The sequence below is a fragment of the Condylostylus longicornis genome, unplaced genomic scaffold, assembly GCF_029603195.1.
Source record: "Condylostylus longicornis isolate FDR11 unplaced genomic scaffold, ASM2960319v2 ptg000004l, whole genome shotgun sequence".
In the NCBI taxonomy this organism is placed as follows: domain Eukaryota; kingdom Metazoa; phylum Arthropoda; class Insecta; order Diptera; family Dolichopodidae; genus Condylostylus; species Condylostylus longicornis.
In genome coordinates, this window is record NW_026577973.1 from 21,235,369 (window position 1) to 21,260,063 (window position 24,695).

General features: G+C 25.2%; 1 protein-coding gene across 1 annotated transcript in view; it reads left to right on the plus strand.

Annotated features, from left to right (window-relative positions):
* The window catches only part of LOC129614268 (protein Wnt-5), a 173,015-nt gene that overhangs the window by 38,171 nt on the left and 110,149 nt on the right, over window positions 1-24,695 (plus strand). Inside the window, exon 2 of the mRNA XM_055528795.1 lies at window positions 17,496-18,047. Coding sequence (XP_055384770.1) covers window positions 17,938-18,047 — 110 coding nt within the window. The 5' untranslated portion in view covers window positions 17,496-17,937. The remainder of the gene's footprint in view (window positions 1-17,495; window positions 18,048-24,695) is intronic.

A 24,695-nucleotide genomic window follows, 5' to 3' on the forward strand; every position in this document is an offset into this window, starting at 1 on the left:
CTTAACTGTTTTAATTTTGGAGATAAATGTGTGAAGCAAATTATGCGCCATTTCATTTTACTCTTATTTTTTGGATGACTTACACTACATCAATTCAGCATAAAAATTCTTAACATTCACTTGATTATTAAACAACATTTTTTCAATTCAATATAAGTAGTAGATTTTATCAATTAAAATTTAATTCTGTGATTGATAACAGTTTTTTCAAAAACGAAAGCAGAACATAGTAGTAGAAATTCATAACGATCATGTAATTTTAAAATTCATTCAAAATTTTTTGTTGTTAAACAAAAACAAAATATTGGTATACACAATCTCAATATCAAGCTATGCTTTCCATCATTTAAGAATATTGCTCTCATTCTCTTTTTCTAATTTCTTTCTATTCTCATTCTTAATTTGTGTTTTTTTTGTTTTGTTCTTGTTGTTTACTAATGCAATAGTATACAGAAAAGTAATACATTATAATAATGTGTTTGTTTGTTTGGTGAGTGGGCGCCAACTAAGCAAAAATAAAATTTTGCATGTATGAAACAATTTAAATATAATGTGTACGAACGAGTGTAGCCACTAAGCATAATAAAAACATTGCTTTGTGATATAATTATATGTGTACGAGCGAGTGTTGATAGGGAGCAATCTCAGCAAAATAAAAATTTTGCTTTATGAGATAATTATATGTGTACGCATGAGTGTTAATCTTATTCATATTAGACAATATAAATTATGTGTACATGTGTATTTTTGAATATTTTTATTTGTTGCGTACATTGCTTCTATATATGTATGTATATTATATGAGACGATTTCACTTATATATATGAACGATTATATATATGAATGTATACAACTGTGTGAAATAATATTCTGTGTTTATAGGCATATACAATACATAAAAAATAAGAATGAAAGAGTAGTGTAGAGTAAAGAAATGTATGAGTAATTTTAATTCTGTGAACATTTTTTGTTATATGGTGCAAATAGAAAATATGTGTAGGAACAAAATATTATGTTTACATGTAGGTAGATTTTATTAAGTTAATTTCGCTATAAATTGATGTATAAAAAAAAACTTGGAATCCTTTTTTTTGGGTGAAAATTTTTTTTTTTTAAATTTAGGGGTTTTTTAAGTTTTCAATGGCGCCCCTATTTTTTATCGCCCATTGCAAATGCATACTTTGCATGTATGATAAATCCGGGGCTGTGTATATGTAGTTAAGGCAATCAACCTATAAAATATATATTTATAAAATAATGATCGAAGTTTAATCGATATCGATGTAGGCAGTTAAAAATCATTTTTAATACCATATTATGATTGCATATAATATTTACGTGTTATATGTGTATATATAAGCATGTATATATATATAAAAATATATAAATTTATAGATCTCTTCATCTATAAAATGAATTCAAAAATTTTATATATAAGTGCATATGTATACTTTTATCATATATTTATGATAATATTCAAAAATAATAATAATTTCTATTTAAATATTCTTGTTTTACTTATAAAGATTATTTAATTTTAAAAAGCTTAAAACTGTACACATATTATACATACATATATGAATTTTAAGGATTATAAATATTGTACACACGAGCCATATCCTTATAACTATAATGCCCTTAGATATTTGAATTAGTGTTGTTTTAATTTATTTATAAATACATATTTGTATACATATATGTATATTTTTAGAAATATTTAAGATTATACTTATACATACACTTTAGTTCTTTTTAATTTATTAAAAGATAAAACTCCTCCACCTAAACAAACATAAAAATTTATTTCAATTCAAAAAATTATTAACTTGTTTCCTCATATATAAGTTTTGTAAGAATTGAATTTTTGTTTTATAATAATGAAAACCAAAAAAGCCACAAAAAGGGGTTTCATAAGAGAAGAACCCCAATACCTTATTAATATTATAGAAAATAGAGAAAAAAAAAATGTTATATTATTAAAAAAAAGCTAAGAATTAGGTTTTCAAAGAATTTTTGTCTATGGTATGATTAAATGAACGTATGTATGTAAGTGTATACTTGTTATATGCATACATACATATATTGCACACATATAGCAAATATTTGTACAGGAAAAAATATTTGATTAAAATATAACGTTTGACAGGAGCTTTTCAATTTTTTTTTTTCAGCTTTTCTTGTTTTCCTTTTAATTTACCAAAAAAACCTTAATAGAAATTTTATTGAGAAAAAATTAGTTTTTCTTTTAATAAATTTATAATACAAAAAATTTTTTTTAAGTCATTTTAGTGTTCCTCCTTTTGTGTGAGTGTATAGAAAATCAAAATTTTGAAAACTACTCGTATTTATTTGATTCTGAAATTATCAAGTGCTGCGTCAGTTACGTTATGTTGCAGTAGATGCCTTCGAATTGCACAATTTTATTATAAACCGCGACTTTTAAGTTCCAATAAGTAATTTTTTTAAATAATTATTCCAGTAGTAATGACATCTTTCTAATAATAATGGTAGCGATAATGGCAAAAACTTCATACGATTCCAAATATTCTGGGAAATTACAAAAATATTTGAATTTCGATAAAGATTTCGGTTAATTGAAATACATAGTTTCTGATTTTGAATAATTTCTTTGATAATTCTAAAATTTTCCACATTTTGAAGTCAGTGGCTAGCTATTCATGTGGAATTCTTTTCAAATTTTTGCAAATTTAATAAAATTTAGATAATCGAATTTCCGTTATAATTAACGTTGTTTAATCTTATATAAGAAATAGAATGAACTCGCAACATTTAACAAATATTTTGTAAAACGCAATTTATATTTTTAATAAATTGTTAATTCATCGTTCATTTTTTTTTTAACTGAGTGTCAAAATGTGTTGTATGTACTTAACCAGAACCATATTACGCATAACATTTCTTTTGGCACAACTACAAAATATTTATATACATATGTATGTACCAATAGGTATATATGTAGATAAATGTACGTAATAGACCTTTTGACTTAAAAGAAAACCGTAAAATCTTTATAACACGAATTTAAAATTTTATATTGTTTGTTTCATTGCCGTAACCGCAAAAAAGAATTGCTTTTATTTTTTTTTTGCTCTTATTAACCTCATAAAACAAAGTTTGCATATATACCTAATACACAGTGCGTCAACGAATTTTGGGATTTTATTGATCAATAATGTTATGTTTGAATTAATCAAGTCAGTACTCTATTATGTGAACGATCTAGTGCAAAAATTCAAATTTCAAAGTAAAAAATTACAGCTGATTGTTAGTTGAAAGGTTTAAATAAATTGTTAGTAATTTCATTACAGAAATGTTTATAGCAAACGAATTGTCAAAATAATAATTAAAAGTAAATATACGTACATATGTTTATGCACAAGTAAACATTTAAAATATGCAGTGGGGTTTAGATTGAGCATATTTTGGCCCGGACAATAATATCGGTAAATGTTTTATCAGATATCTACAAGGCACAAAATATGAAGGTACTCGTATGTATGAACAATAAATTTTGCTTCACTTTAATATTTTAAAAGCAACTGCACTGTTTTGATTGTTAGACATATTGCAACATTGCAGGGTAATATTTCTCTTTCTATGAGAAGGGAATACTTTATTTAATCCTTATGAAGTTTTTGTTCTATGCAATGTGAATTAATCCGTTAGACTAATTATTGAATTTTTCTTTTTGATAAATAGATTTCCATTAAGATTTTTTAGTATATTTCTGATGCTTGGTAGAAATTCTAATTCTTTTTGTTAATCAACCCAGGTACATCGCAATTATTTATTAAGTCAAATGAAAAATCAGCGTCGGAAATAATCGTTAAATTTTTGACTATTTCGAAAAGTGCCGAACATTAAAATTTTTATTTTTGTTGTTTCGGAGCTGTTTAATGAATTCTTAATGGCACTGTGCAAAAAATATTGTATAAGTATACCTATAACACATGTACATCTATATTATGTGTATAAATGTGTATTTAAAATTTATTAAAAATGTTTTTTTTTTATTTTGTTTTGTATAACTAATTTTTGGAAAATTTTAATAATATGCGGTTTTGGTAAGATTTGTTGAAAAATCTTTTAAGAAGTCGTTATACTTGGTTAAAACGTTTTTAGAACAAAAAAGAAAATACGAGTACATTTTTAATATTATTGCTAAAAATATTTATGTATAATGTGTAGGTACTTATAGAAATATACGAGTATGTACATATTTATATTTTGATGAAAAAAGTTAGAATAGAAAGTTATATTTGAAGCAATTCGAATATAAAAAATAAAAAAAAATAAAAAACAATCATATTATTTTAATATAATAAAATGCAAAATGGATAATTGGATTTCGGTAATGTACACCTGAGCAATGGAATCAAATAAAAATAATTTTGAAGAAAAACGAAACATTGTTATTTTATTGTAGAATTAAAGTGTAAAAACATTTATTTAATATTCTTTATTTCTGCGTGTATCCAAAGTACCTAACAAAAAAATATTGTAAGCTTCTCAAATTTCATTGTTCAACACTATTCAAATATCCTTTTAAAAAATATTAATTCAAAATGAAATGGATTATAAGGTTAAGTGATGTTAGCAGTTAAGCTATGTAATAGATATCTAAAAATTTACAGTTCAATTTTGAAGTTAATATGTTTATACTTACGTATGTACATAATTTTGATTGTTAGTATTGTAATATTGAAATATTTGATTGTAAAATTACTTGGTTAATATAGATTTAGATTATTGGTATTACAGGAATGTATACAGTTATAGTTCCCTTAAAATTAGATCAACTAATATCAAGAACTTGTTACGGATATTTGTCAGATATGATTGGACACATGACGCGTGAACATCATGCAGCTATTTTCAAATATTTAATATTAAAGTTGTATAACAGTTACTTGAGCTTTTACTCCATTTCACGAAATTTTCAAGAATATGTTTAAGTCATAATTGAGCCCACAACTGGCAGGCTTTATGAATCTAATTTTATTATTTTTCCGGATATTTAAAATGTAACCGAACACACTTTTACAAAATTTCATATTAATATCTTTATTAGTTTTTTGAATACTTAAAAATCATTTCCTATTAGTTGTATGTCAGCTACCTGTATCCGTTGTCCGAATTGGTTCAATTACAATTATAGTAACCGTTCTTTGCAAAAAAAAAAAAAATGGTGAAAATTTGCATGATATTTGTATTATTAATTTGTGAGTTGTTCTGCGATCGAACGGATAAAAAAGTCTTCACTAAGGTACAGGGTATAAGAACATCCTTGTAAGAATATTTTATAGGAATAAATTACAACAACATTAACCGCCTTATAGTCGACACCGATTTTTCATATAATATTTGTGTTTACTTGCATCTACAATCACATTTTATACAAATACATATACTTGACTTATATGAGAATAATAGATCTAATAATCTGAATTATATCACGTATATTATGTATTTTTTTCTTGAGCGTAAAATAAAATTCCTCAAAATAACTTTAATAACAGGTTCATTAATAATTTGAAATTCTAATTTCTGAATAATCTTAAGTTTTTGAAATTCTTTAATTAGCATACTACATGGTAAAATGAGTAAAGATAGTTTAATACTTCAATTACTCTTAATGTCAATTAGGTAATAAACGTAATAAATCAAAATCATATACAGCTGAAATTTTATATATAGCGCAAATGAACTCAGTTTATATTTAATGTTACATGTATTATGCAAGTACGTATGCATTTAATTTGTAAACATATATATGTTTTTTAATCCCTCTTATCTCAGCTACTTGTTCAACGTGAATTAAATTAATACAACTTGGATATTGATATCGTGACAGAATTAGAAATGTAAGCGAATGAATTTATAAGCATAAGTTTTCTAGAGATTTAAATTTCTTCGTGTTAAATGAATGCAAATTCCTTTTTTTTGTTGTTTTTCTGAAAATGTTATTTTTCACTTAACACTTTAATCATTTTGATGGTCATTATCAGAATAGTGATTTTATCGATGGCGCCAAACTATTTATTTGAATGACTGACCTTTATGTCAGAATTTTTTTAATTTTTATTTGTTTTGCATATTGATAATTTATGGTGAAACTTCATAAAGTAAATTTTTTTCCAATTTACATAATTATTAGCGATATGTAAATTATTTATGTTACATATTTAATTTTATGCGATTATATAAGAAAAAAAAGTACATGTGTAAGAAATAAAATATAAAGGGTAAAATAAGGATTTATTGCAGTTTAATTACTGCATTGCAGTGGATTTATGGATTTAATTTGAATGATTTACATTTAACAGAAATTAATTCAATTATAATTTATTTCACTTTTATATTTTGTCATAACATACTATTTTACCTTCAGAATTTAGAATAATGACGGCACATAAGGTTAAAAAATTAGGTTTCAAGAGATTTAAACAAGTTTGATCGTTAATCATGCTTTCAGAAATGTTAATAAAAGTTATTTACAATTTCTAGTTTAGTGTAAATTAAAAATATTTCTTAATAATAGTTAACATTATTAATAATTGCAAATTATAAAGAGTTTAATAATCGAATGATTTCCTACACTGACTTCCTTTTTTGGCCTATATGATTAGCATATCTTGAAAAATACAACATTTAAGTCAGATTGTATCGGTTAATTGAATGATCTTTAACAAACGTATTTCGTTTGTTAAAGATCATTCCCGTGTTAATAACTATATACATAAATATATACTGACCATAACCAATTCAATTATGGAAATAAAATTTTGGCGATAAGTTGAATTCAAATAATTGACCAGTTAATAATTGGTCTCTAATGTCGGTGATTTGGAACCTTCTGATTATATTCTATAGGTCTGATAAGTCAGCAATACTTGTTGTTTTGAAGCTAACAATGTTAACTATTTTTTGTTATGTATGGCTGGCCGTGCACGAAAGAATATAGCCCGAAATAACTATAAGTAAATTTAATTTTTTTTTGATAAATTAACAAACTTCAACAAAATTTATATTTAATTTCTATAGTTACTTTTTTTGAATTCAAACTTCATAAGCCTTGAAAAATTTTCTTTACGCATAACAGTATTTACAGGTTTAAACATTTTATTAAACTGATGAACTTTGGGGATTCTACCACTTTCCAATTTTAATTTTCAAGGAAGTATTGTGAACTCATCCATCGATATATTATGTTTGAGTCCGTTTTAAAAATTTTTTTATTCAAGAATATTTTAGCTCATGCGTAAAGATTCAATGCAATTTTGCTTCACATTTTTGTTTATTTTGACATTTGTTACGATATTAAAAATTATTATTATCTTTTGGAATCAAATTAAATTCTACAAATATTCTAAACTAATAATAATTTATAGATTTTCCACGCATTTGGTAAATGAAGTGCAGCGGAATAAATAGAATATATAGCAATTCTAGAGAATTTTAAAGAAGATAAACCTGTTTTATTTTATAATTCATGCAAAACCTTTCAACTAATTTGTGTTTTGAAATAAAAAATTCATTTATTTTATTTATTTTTAAGAAAAAAAATATATTAAAGTTGCATATGAATAAGAAAAAAATTTTTTCTTTACTTAATACTTACTTTGCCTTTTGAGGCAAACATATAGAAAGCAACCACGTCAGAGCTATAACAAAGAGATTACAAATCATATCTCATTATTTTTCTCATTCTATGGCTATACAATATCTCTATACAATTCATAATATACATAACCTTATGTGTATGTACATAGCAACTATATTTATGATCTTGCAACACATTCATGTATTAATATACGCACGTTTTCATTTCTGTGCATTTAAAAAATAATTTTTATAACAAATTATTTTACCTGAGTAAAAGTTACCGGTAAACTACAACACACCCTAATAAATAATCTCTTTAAAACGTATATAAAGTAAGTAGTTAAATTTTTTTTCGAATTTTTGTTATACTTTGGTAAAATTTTTGGATCAGTCCTGTGTTTATCAGTTGATCCTAAAGTAAATTCAATTCTAAATGATTTTTATCTTTGTATTATATTGTGTTTTAAATGATACGATATATGTTTAAAATAAGGAAAATTGGGTTGCCAGTTTCCGAAAAATCAGCGACAGTATAGAAAAGTAGAATTATTTTAATAATCTTGGCAAATGCCTCATTATGTAAACAAATTAATTACATGTTTTTAGTTTCTAAGGACAGACACACTGCATATTTTTAAAATCATTTGCATATTTATATTTGAATGCATGCCATTCTTTTGAGTCCTATACAATAAATAATGAAATAATTTTGAAATTTATTGCTATTAATCTTTTTTTTTTAAGAATGCTACTCATTTAAAATATTTTCAATGTTGTAAAATGGAATGGAAAATATTTTAAATTTGTTACTGGTGGAAAACAAGGAAAAAAAAATACTGTCTGCGAAATGACGATTCATTAAAAGATTAAAAAAATGCTCTTTACAAAACTCAAAATTAAAAACATGAAAGTAAAACGAAAAGAGTTTTATTTGACTTTGAAATTTAAGTTTTTTAAATATTTGATTTAAAAATTCCAAAAATTTTTAAAATAAAATAAAAGGAATTCTTGCTTTTAATTAAATAAGATTTTTTTTTAAATAAAATTAATATTTTCTATTTCAATTAAATTCAATCAAAAGGTTCTACTGAATTGATTGAAATAATATTGTTGATTGTAAAATAATTAAAAATACACGTAATTTCATTCAAAAAACGAGAAAAAATAGAATTGACTGTGTCAACTCTATGATACCCGTACGGATTTTTAATCCTATGTGCGAATAAATATGCCATAGCTGACTATGAGACTGGCTATGACTTTAAGTTGCCGTATTACCATGTTAGTTTATGCAAAATTTCAGAACTGTGTTTTCAATATTTTTTAAGATATGGCCAAACTACTATTAGAAAAAGCAGCTATCAGAAGGAGCCAAGCAATTTCAATGACTTTTATTAAACACATTAGCCCTAATATTATATTCGCTTATTCGGAATTTCAATACTATAGCTCTTATAGTTTTTGAGGTGTAGTCAAATAAATTTTGAAGTTTTATGGCAGTTACCCCAACCAGTACCCCGATCATATCCGATTTACTAATTTTTTACGAAACTAATAACTTTTTAATTTCCTTTGTTACGTATATTGCAAACGTATAAAAAGGAAATCGCCCAGTTTGAGCAATTTCAAAAATTATACGAAGATTCATATTTATTATGTTTAAAGTATAAAAACTATTTTAAAATAGAAGCCAATTTCTAACTTAAAATAAACGTTATAGCTACATTTTTTTAACAATTGTGTAAAATTTTCTTTATATTCTGTTGTAATTTTCAATTCTATTAAAGAAATGTTGCACATTTGGTAATTTTGGTATCATCTGGTAAGATTGATTCTTATATTTCAAAACGCACATATAAATGAAGGGATCTTCACATATTGTATTTAAAATGAGCCTAAAAGCGAGACAAATACGATTTAAAAAATAAAATTTTCTAAACGCTGTGCAACAAAAAAAAAAAGAAGCAGTAAAAGGAATTCTGAACCAGTAAATCTGTAAGATGTCTAAGTACCACCTTAATTTTTTTACTTTTGTCTCTCGTTTTTGTTTTGTTCCTTACACACTTGTATGTATGTATTAATGTATTTTCTTATTTCTTATACATACCTACATACTTATTCATCTTTGACTACGGATTAGAAGATTCATAACGAAATCACGTTAAAAAAACTGAAAAACAAAAACAGAATAGAAAAGTGTAAACCTTAATAACTAAGAAAACGATGATTTCTTAAGACTGAAGAGTGAAAAACTTTTTTAATTTAAGAGCTACGATGCGTGCCAAATTGTTTACATGCCAATTACTGAATTTCGGCCTTTACTAATACACTTTTTATATATCCAGATTATTTGTTTTTTTTACCATACTCGTTTTTATCTCGTTTTTATTATGTATATAACGTAAATAATGTATTAAGTGACCATGTGGATATTATTTTTAGATGGACAGTAAAGATTTTGTTTACTTCATTTCGTTTTTACACATTTATTATAAGGTTTGTTTCATTTGAATATATGTACACCCATACATACATAATTACTTAAATAAAACGATTTCAAATCGATTTTTATTTGTTTAAAATAAAAGAACTTTAAAATTAATTTTTTTTTCCTGAAATGCATTGAGGTTTATTAAAAACTTGCACACAAATGTAGTTATTAAAACCCGTGGTATGAAAAAAAGCACATTTCCCTCAAGTAATTTAAGTCTTAAAATTTAAAATTCACAGGCTTAATGAATACAGTTTTCATTTGATTCGCTAGCATAAACTCTTTTACTGTTCTCCATTTACATAAATGCAATTTTTTTCTCTGTCATTGTAGAATGAAAAAAATTCTCTGTCATATAATAAAATCAATAAATGATTTTAAACTGATCTACTCGTATATTCCTCGTTGTACTTCTTTCAATTTTAAAAAAATATGTTTACTTTACGTTACATAAAAGTTATTTAGGTTTTTAATAGTAGTTGGTTTTTCTTTTTGTATAAGATAATCAGAAAAACAACAAGAAAACTAAAGTTTTACTATACCAAACGAGCGGTACTCATTACCTTTTAATAATTTTTTTTTCAGTTAAGTATATGTGTATGCGTGCATGAGTTTTCGTTGTAGTACGGGAGGAAAAATTAGAGGTTTCTATATAATTTTAAAGGTATATTTCTATATATGTATATGAATAGTTTGTTATTTTTAGAGGAAATTAATAGCAACAAAAATAATATAATAACAGCATAACGAAACAGAAATAACGAATTAAAACTGGTTTAAAATGATGAACCTCAAAATCTACAAGGCGAAAAATAAGACACTCGCTCGCTCCTCGCAACACAAAATATTTGTTTTTTTTTTTTTTTGTTATTAAAGAGGACCAAATTTCAAAGGGATTTTAGAAAAAGAAAAGAAAAAAATAAGAAAAATTTTTAAAGGAATTTTTCTTCTCTAATAATTTTTTAACCGAAAGGTGTTGATAATTAGAAAAAATTGCCTTTTGTGAATCACTAAATAAGAAAATATATTGAATGCAACTTTTTATTAAATATAAATACTCGAATATACACTGATGTATATTCATACATATACAATATTTATATATTTGTAAACGAATTTATGTTTTAAAAAGGCGAAACATAAAACTTATAAATGTCAAAATTTAAAATTATAGGTTACGTTTATTTTTCATCTTTTTCAATTATTACGTTTTTTATTAATTTCTTCTTTTTTTTTGGTGTGTTCATTCTAGAACAAAGGACCATTTCTTTCCTCTTTTTTCAGATGATACTGAGAATTTAAAAGAATATTCTCAGTATATTTTTGTTCAAAAACTCTCAAATAATGTTAAATGTTAATTATAACATTCTTTGAAAAATAATGTTAATCTTCATTTTACACAATGATGATTATAAAATTTTTTATAAATATTAAAGAATTCTTAAAGAATTTTTTTTAATACAAAAAACTACTACAATTCTACTGTATAATTTTAAATTTTAGAACTCAACAGTTATTAATTCAAAATGATTATGAGAAAAAATTTCTACATAATATTAAGAAAAAGTGGGAGGGTTTCGTTTGCTATTTCATTTCATAAAATGCATTATTTATTTAATTAAAAAAAGTAAAAATTTATTAACTTAAGCAATTATTCATAAAAATTAATTTTAGGAAAAATTTAAAGAAAACTTTTTACAATAATTAATTAATTTTGTTGACGATAATTTGTAATTCTATTGCATACCTTAGTTGCCTTAAGTTAGGCAGTGTAATTTTAACTTAAGAAGTATATGAAATTGTGCAATAATATGAATTTATTACATGATTTTAAAAGTCGATTGAGTTAGTGGTTGAGCGCAACCGTAAAAGTATTGTAAGAAGTTATTGCCATTTTTGTTTGGATTTTTAAATTAAATTGGGGGCTTATGCCGTCTTGTCCGTATTCTGTAAAAATTGAAAACTCAAAATTTATAATATTTTTACTCAATTAGTAAAAAACACAAATGTAAAAATGGTAGCAGTTCTTTAGTATTATGTAGGTATTTAAGCATATTTTTTTGCGAAAGAAATTATTTTACAAATTTAAATTTAAGAACCAACAATAACTAATTTATGCACTCATCTTCTTAGACGTCCAATTATACCTATGTATATTTTATAAACACTTGGTACATAAAATTTTTGAATTTTAGTGTAGAAGTTAGCTATATAACTTTTAGCATGAAATCGTAAATCGAAAATTTTAAATCAAATACAATAAACCAATCATATACACATAATTAAAATAATTAAACAAGCCAAGTACGCATAATACACACACAACTATGTAACAACTTCACTTCTTATATATTAGAATTACATACATATGTATGTACATAAATTTTAATAAAACTACTTAACCATAATAGGTCAAGTTTATGTGTTAATACTCGTAAAATTATACTTATCAATCGATTCGAAATAAAATAAAAAAAAATTAAATCTATTTGTTCTCTTTTTAGCACTTTTCCAAAAAATTTTTGAAAAAAAGTGCTTATTAATTTCACTCTGTCCGTCCGTCCGTTTGTCCGTGTGTCTGTTTACAAAACTTCTACACCCTTGAAGATAGAAAGCTGAAATCCAAACCCTAAAAATGGCCTTTTTTAACTATTTGTTGCAATGAAACCATAAGCATTTTTGAAATTTTTCAAGTGCAGAAAGGCAGTGGCTTCCTTCCCCAAGCGCAGTATACTATAGTTAAACTTTAGAAAAACAAAATGGCCGTTCAAATTTACCGTTATCTAAAGTCCTTCTTTTCCAAATTTTTGATTTTGGTTTTGTTCTAAACCCCAGCTTGTAGAAGCTTGAAAATTTAGAGGCTTTTAGACACTAATAAATGCTTCATTTCGTTAGAAGAAAAATTTTTTTCCATCTCGACCCCCTCTCAAGCTATCGCCTTTTCAAATTTGTAAAATTTGAATTTTTGACACCTTATATTTCCGAAACCGCAAGCTTTTTCAAATTTCTATAAACGCAAAAAGTTAACGGTAAATTCCATGAAATCAAAAAATATAATTATTTTTCTTAACTCACACAATTAAGCCTTAAAATCGAGCATTATGTTAACCCCTTTTTATATTAATTTTTGCTTTATTTCAAATACTGCATGTGTGCATCATCCTAAATATATGCAATCCTAGAAATAATTTTGTATATGACTGAAAATAATTTTAATAGCGTGATAAGTATACAAAGACTGTATTTAAAAGGAGTATTTTCACTTGTTGAAGGGAAAAGTGCTAAAATACAAACCACTGGTTTGACCCAACTTTATTTTTTTCAATTTTAAAATATTCCAATCTAAAAATATTAAAACAAAGAACAAAAAAAATCGAAATATTTTACTTAAAATCTATTAACGAGAGTAGATTAGCGCCAGTATGTCTGCATTGTTAAGTTTGGAAATTGGTTATATTTTTGTTTCCTTCATTTATTCTCAGCAATTCCTTTAATTCATTACAATAAGAAATTCTCTACATTATATACAAACATGTATGTATGTGTGTATATGGATTTTAATTTCAAGTGAGTTTTCTTTTCCAAAACGTTAATCTAATTCTATAAATCTTAATAAATAAATAATAAAAATAGTGAAAAAAAAACAATTCAGAGGGAAGGAGGAATTGAAAATAAGTTGTGTTAGTCAATATTTTTCAGGCGCTCAAATAGAACAATATTTTCTCTTTATTGATTGAATGGTGTTAAAACTTTTAATACGTGGAGATGAAGCTTATAATTCAACAAAAAATTTGTACATGTGCATATTGTAAAATATTAAACAGGCACCTACTTCAGTTAAATAAAGAATCAAAAATTAAGTTAAAACTCAAAATTGCCCATACAACGATTTCAAACTCTTTTACATAAATGTTACATAATGTCAGAAAATCATAAGTAGCAAATGAAACGAAATCATCTTGTTTTTAATCATAATTCATACGGGTTCGTCCAAAACCTTCAGTTGATTCTTATGTACTATTTAAAGTTCTTCCGAAAATTTTATGATCTTTATAATTTTTTTAAGTAACTTTGTGGACATTTGTATAATATTGCATCCAAAAATCGGAGAAGTAAATTTTAATAAACAATTTTTGTATCACCCTGCTTTTTAAGCGTATTATTCAAATTATATAAAAAAGTACCATTTTGAAAAAATTATTATTAAATTGGAAAAAGATATTGGAAATAAAAATTTTTCTTTTTAAATAAAGTTGTTTTTCCGTTTCCATACATCATCAATAAATTAAACTATGAAAATTGAAGTTTGCTGATTCAACATAAACCTTTTTTATGGATTTTATGAACTTAAATAGCCGTTGATAGACAAATTTGTTTTGTATTGTTAATAGTAAAGACTAATAAAGTTTCAGTAACCTCAAAAACATTATTAAAATCATGGAGAATTCTTCAGATCCTATGACTGTTGTATTTGGTATTAAGAGTTGTACTTAAGAATTTTCCAGACCTACTCCTGTGCAAATTAAAGCGGAAAAACTATTTTTGTATTATTTGTACTAATGACCACAAAACCTTGCCTTGTGGCCTCGAATACCGGGGTAAAAATTCGGTGTTACGTTTATTAGCAATAAATATTCAAATATAATTATTATTGAGTTTTAATATTTGAATGTTCTTACGAATATTAATTAAAAGTTTCTAAAGAATTTTAATTTTGATAAGTACATAGGTACTTGTTAAAAGTGGACACATGTATATAGAGTGGTAAATTTCTAGGTTAATCGAGATTTTATTTAAAAAAATTTTCTAAAAATAATATTTGAATATTTGTTGGTCTAGAAATCCAATTATATTAGCTAAGTATGCTATATTGGGCCAGAAAATTGAATTAGTATAACTATTCATATAGCGTATCTAAGATAATTAGGAAAATGCAAAGAATATTAAGAGATTGATAGAATAGAGTATATAGGTAGGTACCTATAATTAGTATACTCTTAACATTAAGACTTGAAATTAAGGATTTTAAATTTCATATTTCTACATCAATAAATGTGAAAATCATAATTATTGAATTTAAAAAGCATTTTTAAAATAAATAGAATATTCAAAAACTTAAAACATTTTCTTTTGAATTTAAATTGGGTCATCTAAGTATGATTAAAATTGAAAATGGTCAAGCTGGAAACTTAAAAATTATTACATTGCATTAAAAAACAAAGCAAAAAAAAAGTTCAAGAACAAAATATTTTTTATTTGAAATGATATGCATTCGTTTAGTATAAATAAATAGAAATATTTTAGTTAAGTGGAGCACCTAGTTTAATGTTTTATAATGTTATTCGAATAAACCTAGATAGGCTATTAAAAATTTATTTATGTTTATTTTTTAAATGGCTACCAACTTATTACGTACTTACAAACAATAAATTTAAACCTATTTATGAAGTTGGAAATCAAAAATTTTACTCTTTAGGTCGATTTATAGAAGGGGTTAAGTTGGAACTGTTTTCTGTGGATTAGCAAAAGTACTTAAACGCTGGAATCAATTTATAAATCTGATAATTTTGATATGCCAAAAAATTTTTAAACGTCTTTTTTTTAAATCATCGAAAGACAAAGTTAGGCGGTCCCAAACTGTCAAACTCTCAAAACTAGTCAAACTAACTAACCATTAGCATTGCTCTATCGTATATTTGTGTTTAGAATTCATGAAGGAAGGTACACTTTAATGTAAATCGTAAGATCGTAAATCGTTTGCTTCAGTCTTTCTGTTCTAACCCTTTCCCTTATGAATCGAGAGACCCCAATATTTACATGCCAAATGCGCCCTATGCTTCCTGACTGAAGTCCCTCAAATCCCTATGAATGTTACTATTTCCAACATATCAATGAGCACCAACAATATCACAAAGGACTTTATTTGATGTGTGTCGAACCTCATAGCTGCAAGCCATACGTTCATATAGGCTTTATCATTTGGTTAAATACCAACATCTTATTGTATGTTGCTAATCTAGATTTGCGATCTAGAAATTAATACTTTTCTCTATATTTGTTTTTTAATTCTATTCTTTTCTTCTTCACATTTTTTTTCCATCTGAGCATGACATCCAAAGTCATACCTAGGTATTGCTCTGTGTTTTGGATTGATACCATAATACCATTCAAATTCAATTCTGATGGGCTTACTAAATTGTTTGTGAAATTTACATGTACAGATTTACTTTCATTTAGCATTATTTTTCGTTTCTTAGTCCATTTACTTATATTGCTACTGGTTTCCTGTAATTTTTTTGTCGATTTTTCAACATTAGATCGTACTGTCAATATTGCTGTATCGTCTGTAAATGTAGCCACAGTTACATTCCCTAAATTTGGCAAATCATTTGTATAAAGCACATATAATATAGGGCCCAGAATACTGCCTTAAGACACGCCAGTCCTTTGATTCAAGTAACTTCACAAAATTTGCATACGTGTGATAAATTTTTAGATCGCTATAAGCGGAATTCCTTAATTTCACTATTACATGTTTAGTATACTTATGACACTAGTATTATTACTAGTATCATAAGTGTATTAAATTAGTTACTTTTTCAGATTAATAAGTATTTTATGAGTCTAAAATTATTTAGCTTTTAACTTAAACTCATATTTGTAACAATAACAGATATGTAGTTGCTTATTGGAATAAGTGAGTTTTTATTAGGAATAATCAATAGAATACATAAATTATACTTGAATTTCCTTTTCAATATATAATAATATATTGTACTCACCCATTAATCTGGAAATGTACTCGTACTTACTATATGCGAAATATGTACTTACACATATGTACTTACACATATGCGAAAGTATAATAAAAATTTTACTTTTATGGCACTAAGCGGCAGCCCACTAAAAATAATTTTTATTATAGAATTCTGATTATTTCTTTATATTAATTTTTAATTCCTTGTCTACTAAATTAAATTTTGTTTTTTGCTTCCAGATATTCGTTCAGCAGAAAGTGGTTTCTAATTTACAAGAAGTAAAGTAATAGAAGAAAAGATTAAATCTGAAGAGATGATTTTAGTGGAACAAAGTGATTACAAATTCATATTAGATTTTCCATTTGTGGTTTTAAACTAGAATGATCTTTCACTTTTTTCATTGCGAAGAGCTTAAAAATATTTTAATTAAAAGTGAATGTAGACTTTATTCGCCTGCAAAAGTGTTTTGTCTTAAAAAATAAAAATCTAGTGAGATTAGATTTTCTGTTTTATTTTTTTTAAAACCAAAGCATTCATTTAATAATATTTTCATTCAAAAATCAATAAATATTCGACAATCAATTATAAGCTGAGAATTCATTTAAAAAAATTATTTTCAGATTATGGTAATAAAGTGGAACCTAATTGCTTTAATATAAGAAAATTTTTTATTATAAAAACAAAAAGGAAATACAAAAATGTGAACCATTGAAGGAAGATTGTTTTCTAAAAAAAGCGAAAAATATTACATAAATATATGTACATGCTGTACATACACATGTACTTATAAGTATTCAGTTAAAATTTAAACATAATTTATATAAAATACATGGTGGATAATCTTAAAGGATAAAATCAAATACATAAATTAAAATCGATAACACAATATGATGTTGTATAAATATTGAAAATAAAAAAGGCATTTTGTTTGCTATAATTAAAAAACGCAAGTCAGAGAATATTTAAAGATAGGGAGCGGCTATCAAGCTCAAATTGGAAAGAGATTGTAAACACAAAATAAAAAAAAACAGAAAACAGGAATCAAAAATTCAAACAAAGAAGATGGAATTTTTGAAAAGAAAACATTTTTCTCTGATATGGATTAATGCATTTATCTTAATTATATGCAATTGTATTGCAGTCAATGGATTACAAGGATCTCCCACATGGATGTAAGTATTTTCATTACATTATTGTTAATTATAAATAATTTGCAAAATTATGAAGTTTTATACGTTATATTCGTAACATATAATATTAATATCTCGAATTGGTCTATAACTTCTGTAAAATCAATTAGAAACTGTGGGTGCAAGATATATTTCCATTCAATTTTTAGACATTGACTGTTTTTCAGTCATTATGTTTATATGCATACTTTTGTATAAAAGAATTGGATTATTTTTGAGAAAGAAATGAAACCTGCGTTAATTTGATTTACTTAAATTTAAATTTATTTAAAGCCAATGGTTTCAGAATATATGCAATAGCATATCTTTGTACACACATTGAACATTAGAGCTACATTTCTATTTGTAGCCGAAAACAGCAGGTTTAATTAGTATTTAAGTTTACTGTTGCGTTTGACTGAAAGAAGTTATTTTCTAGGATTTTGATATTAATACATTTTTGGCGAGATAAATACATAATTTAGCAAACAATTGGTAGATTACGGACATTAATACATTTTGTGTAATACATGTCCAAATTTAATTCAAGATGTGAAGTCCCTTACATTTTAATTTTAATTTTATAGAAAATCGTAGAGCTTTTTCGAAGTTGAAGAGTTAGATTGGGACTTGGATTAAAACTCTATAATTGGTAGGTATACGTATATACGCGACGGGTGCCTACCTATATCTATACTTATTTACGAAAATATTCCAGAAATTTGAATTTAATGAAACATTTATTACAACAAATTAGCCTTGTATACGTATGTACCTACGTAGGTAGGTGTAGGTACCTACATGAATTACCCACATGCGATGACTTAAAACTGAGCAAAAACTAAAATCATATTAAAGGAAATAATTAATAAATGAAAGTTGTTTAATCGCTAAGTAAATATAGATTTGTTTATTTATTTTAGAAAATATATATAAAAAAATATCAATAGTATCACATTTCTGATTTCAACGCTCTTATTTTTACAATAAACCATTTTCAAATAAAATGCTGATTGCATTGATTTTGTTCGCTTTATTATTTTTTTTTTCGATCAAATGTGTATAATATAAATAAATTTCTTAAAATATAAGACAATAACATAACCATTTTGTTTTACGAATATTCAACATTTAAAAACTTTAATGAAATTTGATTTTCGAATAGGCAGTGATATTATTAATGAAAATTTTTAAATGTTTTGCAAAAAAGAAAAATTTGCCTTTTCGCCCGTATTTATACGACGTTCATACAAATAAATTATATTTATTTTTATGATTGTTTTAAATAATAATTAAATTTTGTAAGACCTAATGTATTGAAACTTATTACTGGACACTGATGCTTATTCTGAGTGTCGAATCAATAAGTGACTGATGTTTATTAAATAGGCGAACCGTTTCCACGAATTAGTTTGTATTTACAATAATAATATCGAACTTTTTCTGGCAAAATATCACTATCATCGATTTGTTTCTATTAGTAAGCCTCATTGTTTTAATAAAATGCAATATTCGAGGTTATTCTAAGAAAGATAATATAGTTATTGTAAACGCAAACGAATTAATAAAAATGATTTGTGTTTATAATGTTCTTAAAGTGTTAATGATAAATAAAAATAAATATCACTTTGTGGTGCACTTTTTAAAAGAAGTCCCATCGTGAAAATTGTGATTAAGTCATATATTTGTATAAGATACTAGATTGACATTTCAACTTATATCACTTATTTCTTAAAATCGATTCACATACATGTTTAATATGTGCAATGTTAAGATATTTTAACATGTTAAATGCAATTATAAACTTATAGTGATAAAAATGCCAACTTATTCCATAAAATGGGTATTTAAAATAAGAAAATATAATCGTGTCTAATGAAAAGTATGGTAAATAGTGAAAAAATTTAAAATGAAAATGTCTTAAGTACTTAATTTTTATAATAATCGATAAACTCATTTCCAGTTTGTTGAACGCAAATTTAGCTTTTAGGTTAAAAATTTCTTTGTCACTCACTAAGTCTTTTCACATTTTTGTTTTATTTTTTTTTTTTGCTATGAAAGTAAAGTAACAAAACCTGACTTGAAAATTAAGATCAGATAAAAATAATTTTTCTTTAAAAGGAAAAAAAAGGAAATTGAAAACTTTATGAAATTAAGTTGCCTTATAACATTTTTAAAATTTTATGACAAAAGCGTTAAGGCGCAAAAAAAAAAAATTCAAAAATTCTTTGAATACACAACGGGAAAAGTTTAAGATGCATGTGAACTGATGCATTATTTGTGATGCAGTTTTATGTAACATTTTCAATTAGTTTATAATGCAAGAGTTAACAAAAGCATCTACGAGAAGAAAGTATAATTAATATTTTTTGTAACCAGGAGTCAATTATTGTGATGATGCAAACGCAAATTTTAGCAATTGATTTAAATTCAAAATAATTTAAAAATATATTGGCATTTTAAAGCAATTTGTAGGAAATTTAAATTCAGAATGTCATTTTGTAGAAAAATTCAAAAAATCAAATAATTTTAACACAGTTATTGTTACGCATGCTAAACAAAGTCTTTCCCAAACAATTTATTTAAGCTTTGCCAAATTATTAAAAATTTTATTCGATGAAATAAGGCAAAAATAAAGTTGAGTCAATCCAATGGTTTGAAATGTACCACTTTTCAGTTCAGCTATTGAAAATTCTGCTTTTAAAAACAATCTTTGTATACTACATTATTAAAATTACTTTCATTTATGTACGAACATATTTCAATTATTGCATACATTTAGGATGAATTATGTATGCAATCTTTGAAATAAACAAGAAAACAACAAAATCTTAAGAGGCGTTAACATAATGGACGAATGGTTAATTGCGCGAGTTATAAGGAAAAATACTCGTAATTATATTTTTTAATGACATGGCATTTACCGGTATCTTAAATTTATAGAAATTTGGAAAAGTTTCAGAAATATAGGTATGAAGCCAAAAATTCAAATTTCGAGAGACGATTACTTGAGAGGGGGTGAAGATTGAAAAAATTTTTCTTCTAACGAAACGAAATATTAAGTTCTAAGAGATGCTAAAACTTCTTCTAAAGTCTACAAGAAAAATGACATCAAAATTTAGAAAAAATGGGTTTTTAGATAACGTTAAATTTTAACAGTCATTTAGTTTTTTTAAAAGTTTAACTATGGTATGCCGCTAAAGGAGAAGCCAGCTAGTATTTTTTCACTTTTGCAAAATTCGAAAAATGGTTATATGGTTTCGCTGCAATAAGTAGTTAAAAAATGACATTTTCAAATTTTTTGGGGGGCTATAATTTTTAGGGGAAGATAGGTAAAAATTTTCTGTCTGTTAAATATCTATATACATATGAAATTTAGCTTTTTTTTCCGCCAGACAAGCGGACGAACGGACAGAAAGAAACTATTTTTATGAAATTAAAACGAGAAAAAATAGAGTTGACCGTGTCAGCTCTGTGATACCCGTACGAATTTGCTATCCTATGTGCGAATAAATATGCCATAGCTGACTATGGGACAGACTATAACTTTAATTTACCATATTAATTTATGAAAAATTTCAGTACTTAGTGTGTTTTCAATATTTTTTCAAAAACGGCCAAACTGCTATTGAACTTGTATGGCCACTGCCAGAAAGAGCCAAGCAATTTCAATAAATTTTATCAAGCACATTTGCCCAACTAATTTTATAGCTTAGCTTAATAACAGCTTTTATAGCTTCTGAGAAATAGTCAAATAAATTTTAAAGTAATAAGGCAGCTACCTGAACCAGTACCCCGATCATATCCAATTTAAATAGGGTTTTGGCATTTACTACTATAAATCATTTAAGTTTGGTGAACTTAGCTCAATTAGTTTTTGAGTTATCGTTGGGACTGACGGACGGACGGACAGACATGGCTAAATCGACTAAGAATTCGACGCTGATCAAACACATACACTTCAGTAAACAACATACGAAAAACGAAAGAGTTACAATACTTTCAGTGTAACATTGCACATTTTAATTTTTTGACATAATTTCATAATTTGTGTGTTCATTACAGTACATATGGTATATAAGACATGTATACATAATATGAAAAGTATGTATGAGCATTTAATATGAATGTATATTTAACGATTTAGTTTATTTTAAATGTACATCTGCGAAAATTTAAGAGCATTGTACGAAGTTTATATTGAATTAAAAGGAACAAACTCAAATAAGTAGATATATTTCGTGTTTATGTATATATGTAAATAAGTATACATTACATGCAATAAGAAAAAAAAATATACTTGAATCACGACACGAATGATCATCACAAAAATATGAACAATAAAGAAAATGAGAATAAGGTAAAAATAAAAAACTAAAAAACACCGCGTTATTTCGTTAAGCAGCTTTTCAAATAATGCCTTGCAGCCTCACGCAATCAATGCACACTTTCAAAAGCATAATATTAAATTTTTATCTTAACGGTTCATTTTGTTTTTCCTTTTTTTTTTATTGGAGTAATTATGATATTATATTTGAGATCCTGTAGTGCACTGACAGTATCCATTAAAAAATGTTTTTTTTTCTTACTTTATTCGGGTTAAACTTTTAAAACTTTTTTTTGATATTTGAAATATTTTGCGAAAATGTCATTTTAAAAATGAAAATTTATGAGCATTATAACTAAATTTAATGACGTTATTGTATATTTATATATACATACATATATATATACAAAATATTTCGAAATGTGATGTAGTAATGCAATTTAACATGAATAAATGTATGAACGTCATACAATGCCGATATAGTTTTTTAATCGACGGGTTTTCAATAAAAATGTCAATTATGTCCGTACACATTGCTTGTATATTAGATTAAATTAAATGCATGAATGACTTGAAAGATCCAATATTACGATTATGTTCAAAAGGGGGCAACAAAAGTATTAAAAGTTAAAATGAAATCATTAATATTAAAATTATATATGTATGTATATAAAATTATTAGAATTAGCATGTCTGAACAGAATGTGCAAATGCTACTTCGCATTCTTGCGTTTCTGCTTATCAATGACAATATTATAATTAGTGTTTTTCTAAGTAAACATTTTTTAAGAATATTTTTTAGTGTTTGGTTGATTTATAATATGTACAATAAATCTTGAATTTGACACCATATGCATATTTTGAATTTGAATTGGAGATTTCTAAATTTTCCTTAGCAATCGTATAATATATTTCATTGAAACAAGTATTAGAAAAGTTACAGTATCTTTTTTCTAAATGAAATTTTAAAATATGATTTTAATCAAAGAAATTGATATAGTTACTTGAAGATGTTCTGTAAGATTCGGATTTTAGCAGTTCCTTGTTCTAGTTTGCAAGTAATTTCTGTAAAAAAAATTTATTGGAAATTAAGGTGAGTGAATAAGACTTGAATTTGATAGCATTGTCCTGTTAATACACTTATATTAGGTCATCTTAATTATGTAAATTTTTTTTCCTTATTTCAAAAAGTGAAAGGAATTAAAATTTTTACCCACACCATTTACACCTACATACACTCTAAAAATTTTTTTAATTAATTTGATAATTTATTCCATTTTAAATTAAATAATTTTTTGTTTTTTTTTATAATTAAATAACGTGTAAATGTGAAAGTATAATAAAAAGAAAATCAAGAAAAATGAGATTTAAAAAAAAATTTAGATAATTGCAATGATTTGTCAGTCGTTTAAGGAAATTTCAACAGTTTTGTATTTAAAAATTGATTTTTTTTTTCTTGGACACCTTCACTATCGCTAAAATTAATTAATTCCTACAAAATTTTCAATTAAATACACAAAATTTGGTTATTCAGATTTGATGTGGTATACAAAGTGAATGAGAAATTTATAATCCACTTACCGAAAAACAAGAAAAAGAAGAAAATAAGAAATGTCAATGAAAAACGTTAAATTTTATGACTTGAAAATTAGTTTTTTGAATGCCTATCGTAAAACTTCTGTCCATTTATGGTTAGCTATGTGTTTAGAATCTTTACATTTTTATGTACGAATGTGTGTGTAAAGTAATTTATTTTTCATATGTACTAAATACGTAGTAGTATTTTTAAGGCCATAGTATAATAGATTCACTAAAAGAGAATGTCAAATAATTTTAAAATTTAACTTGTTTAATTAGGATATTTAGAATTTAGTCGTAATTCGTAATAAATTAAGTTTATAGAAATTGTAGGACTTATTGATCATAAACTACAATATTATAATATGGCTATATTGGTCCATAAATTCATCTCCCCCTTTACTTTTTCGATTTGATACAAATTGAGGATTGTAATCTTATTTTTTTAAAATGCAATTTGAGTTGACGTTTGGTCTTTTTCATTTGGTTTTTAAAACGAAGTTGTAGCAATTTTATTGTAGAAGTTTCAGGGATAATTCTTTCATCAATTTCCAGTAAAAAATTGTATTTTCGAGCTACAGCCTATTGAAAAAAAAGGTACCGGACCTTCCCTGCGTATATATAATACTTCGGAAGCATACAACACCATTAGTTAACTTACCTTACAGGCGATTGATTGTTCTTTATTTTTGGCGTTACAATTAATTTGATTTGAGCAATAGTTTTCGAAATACAGCTCGTCAAAG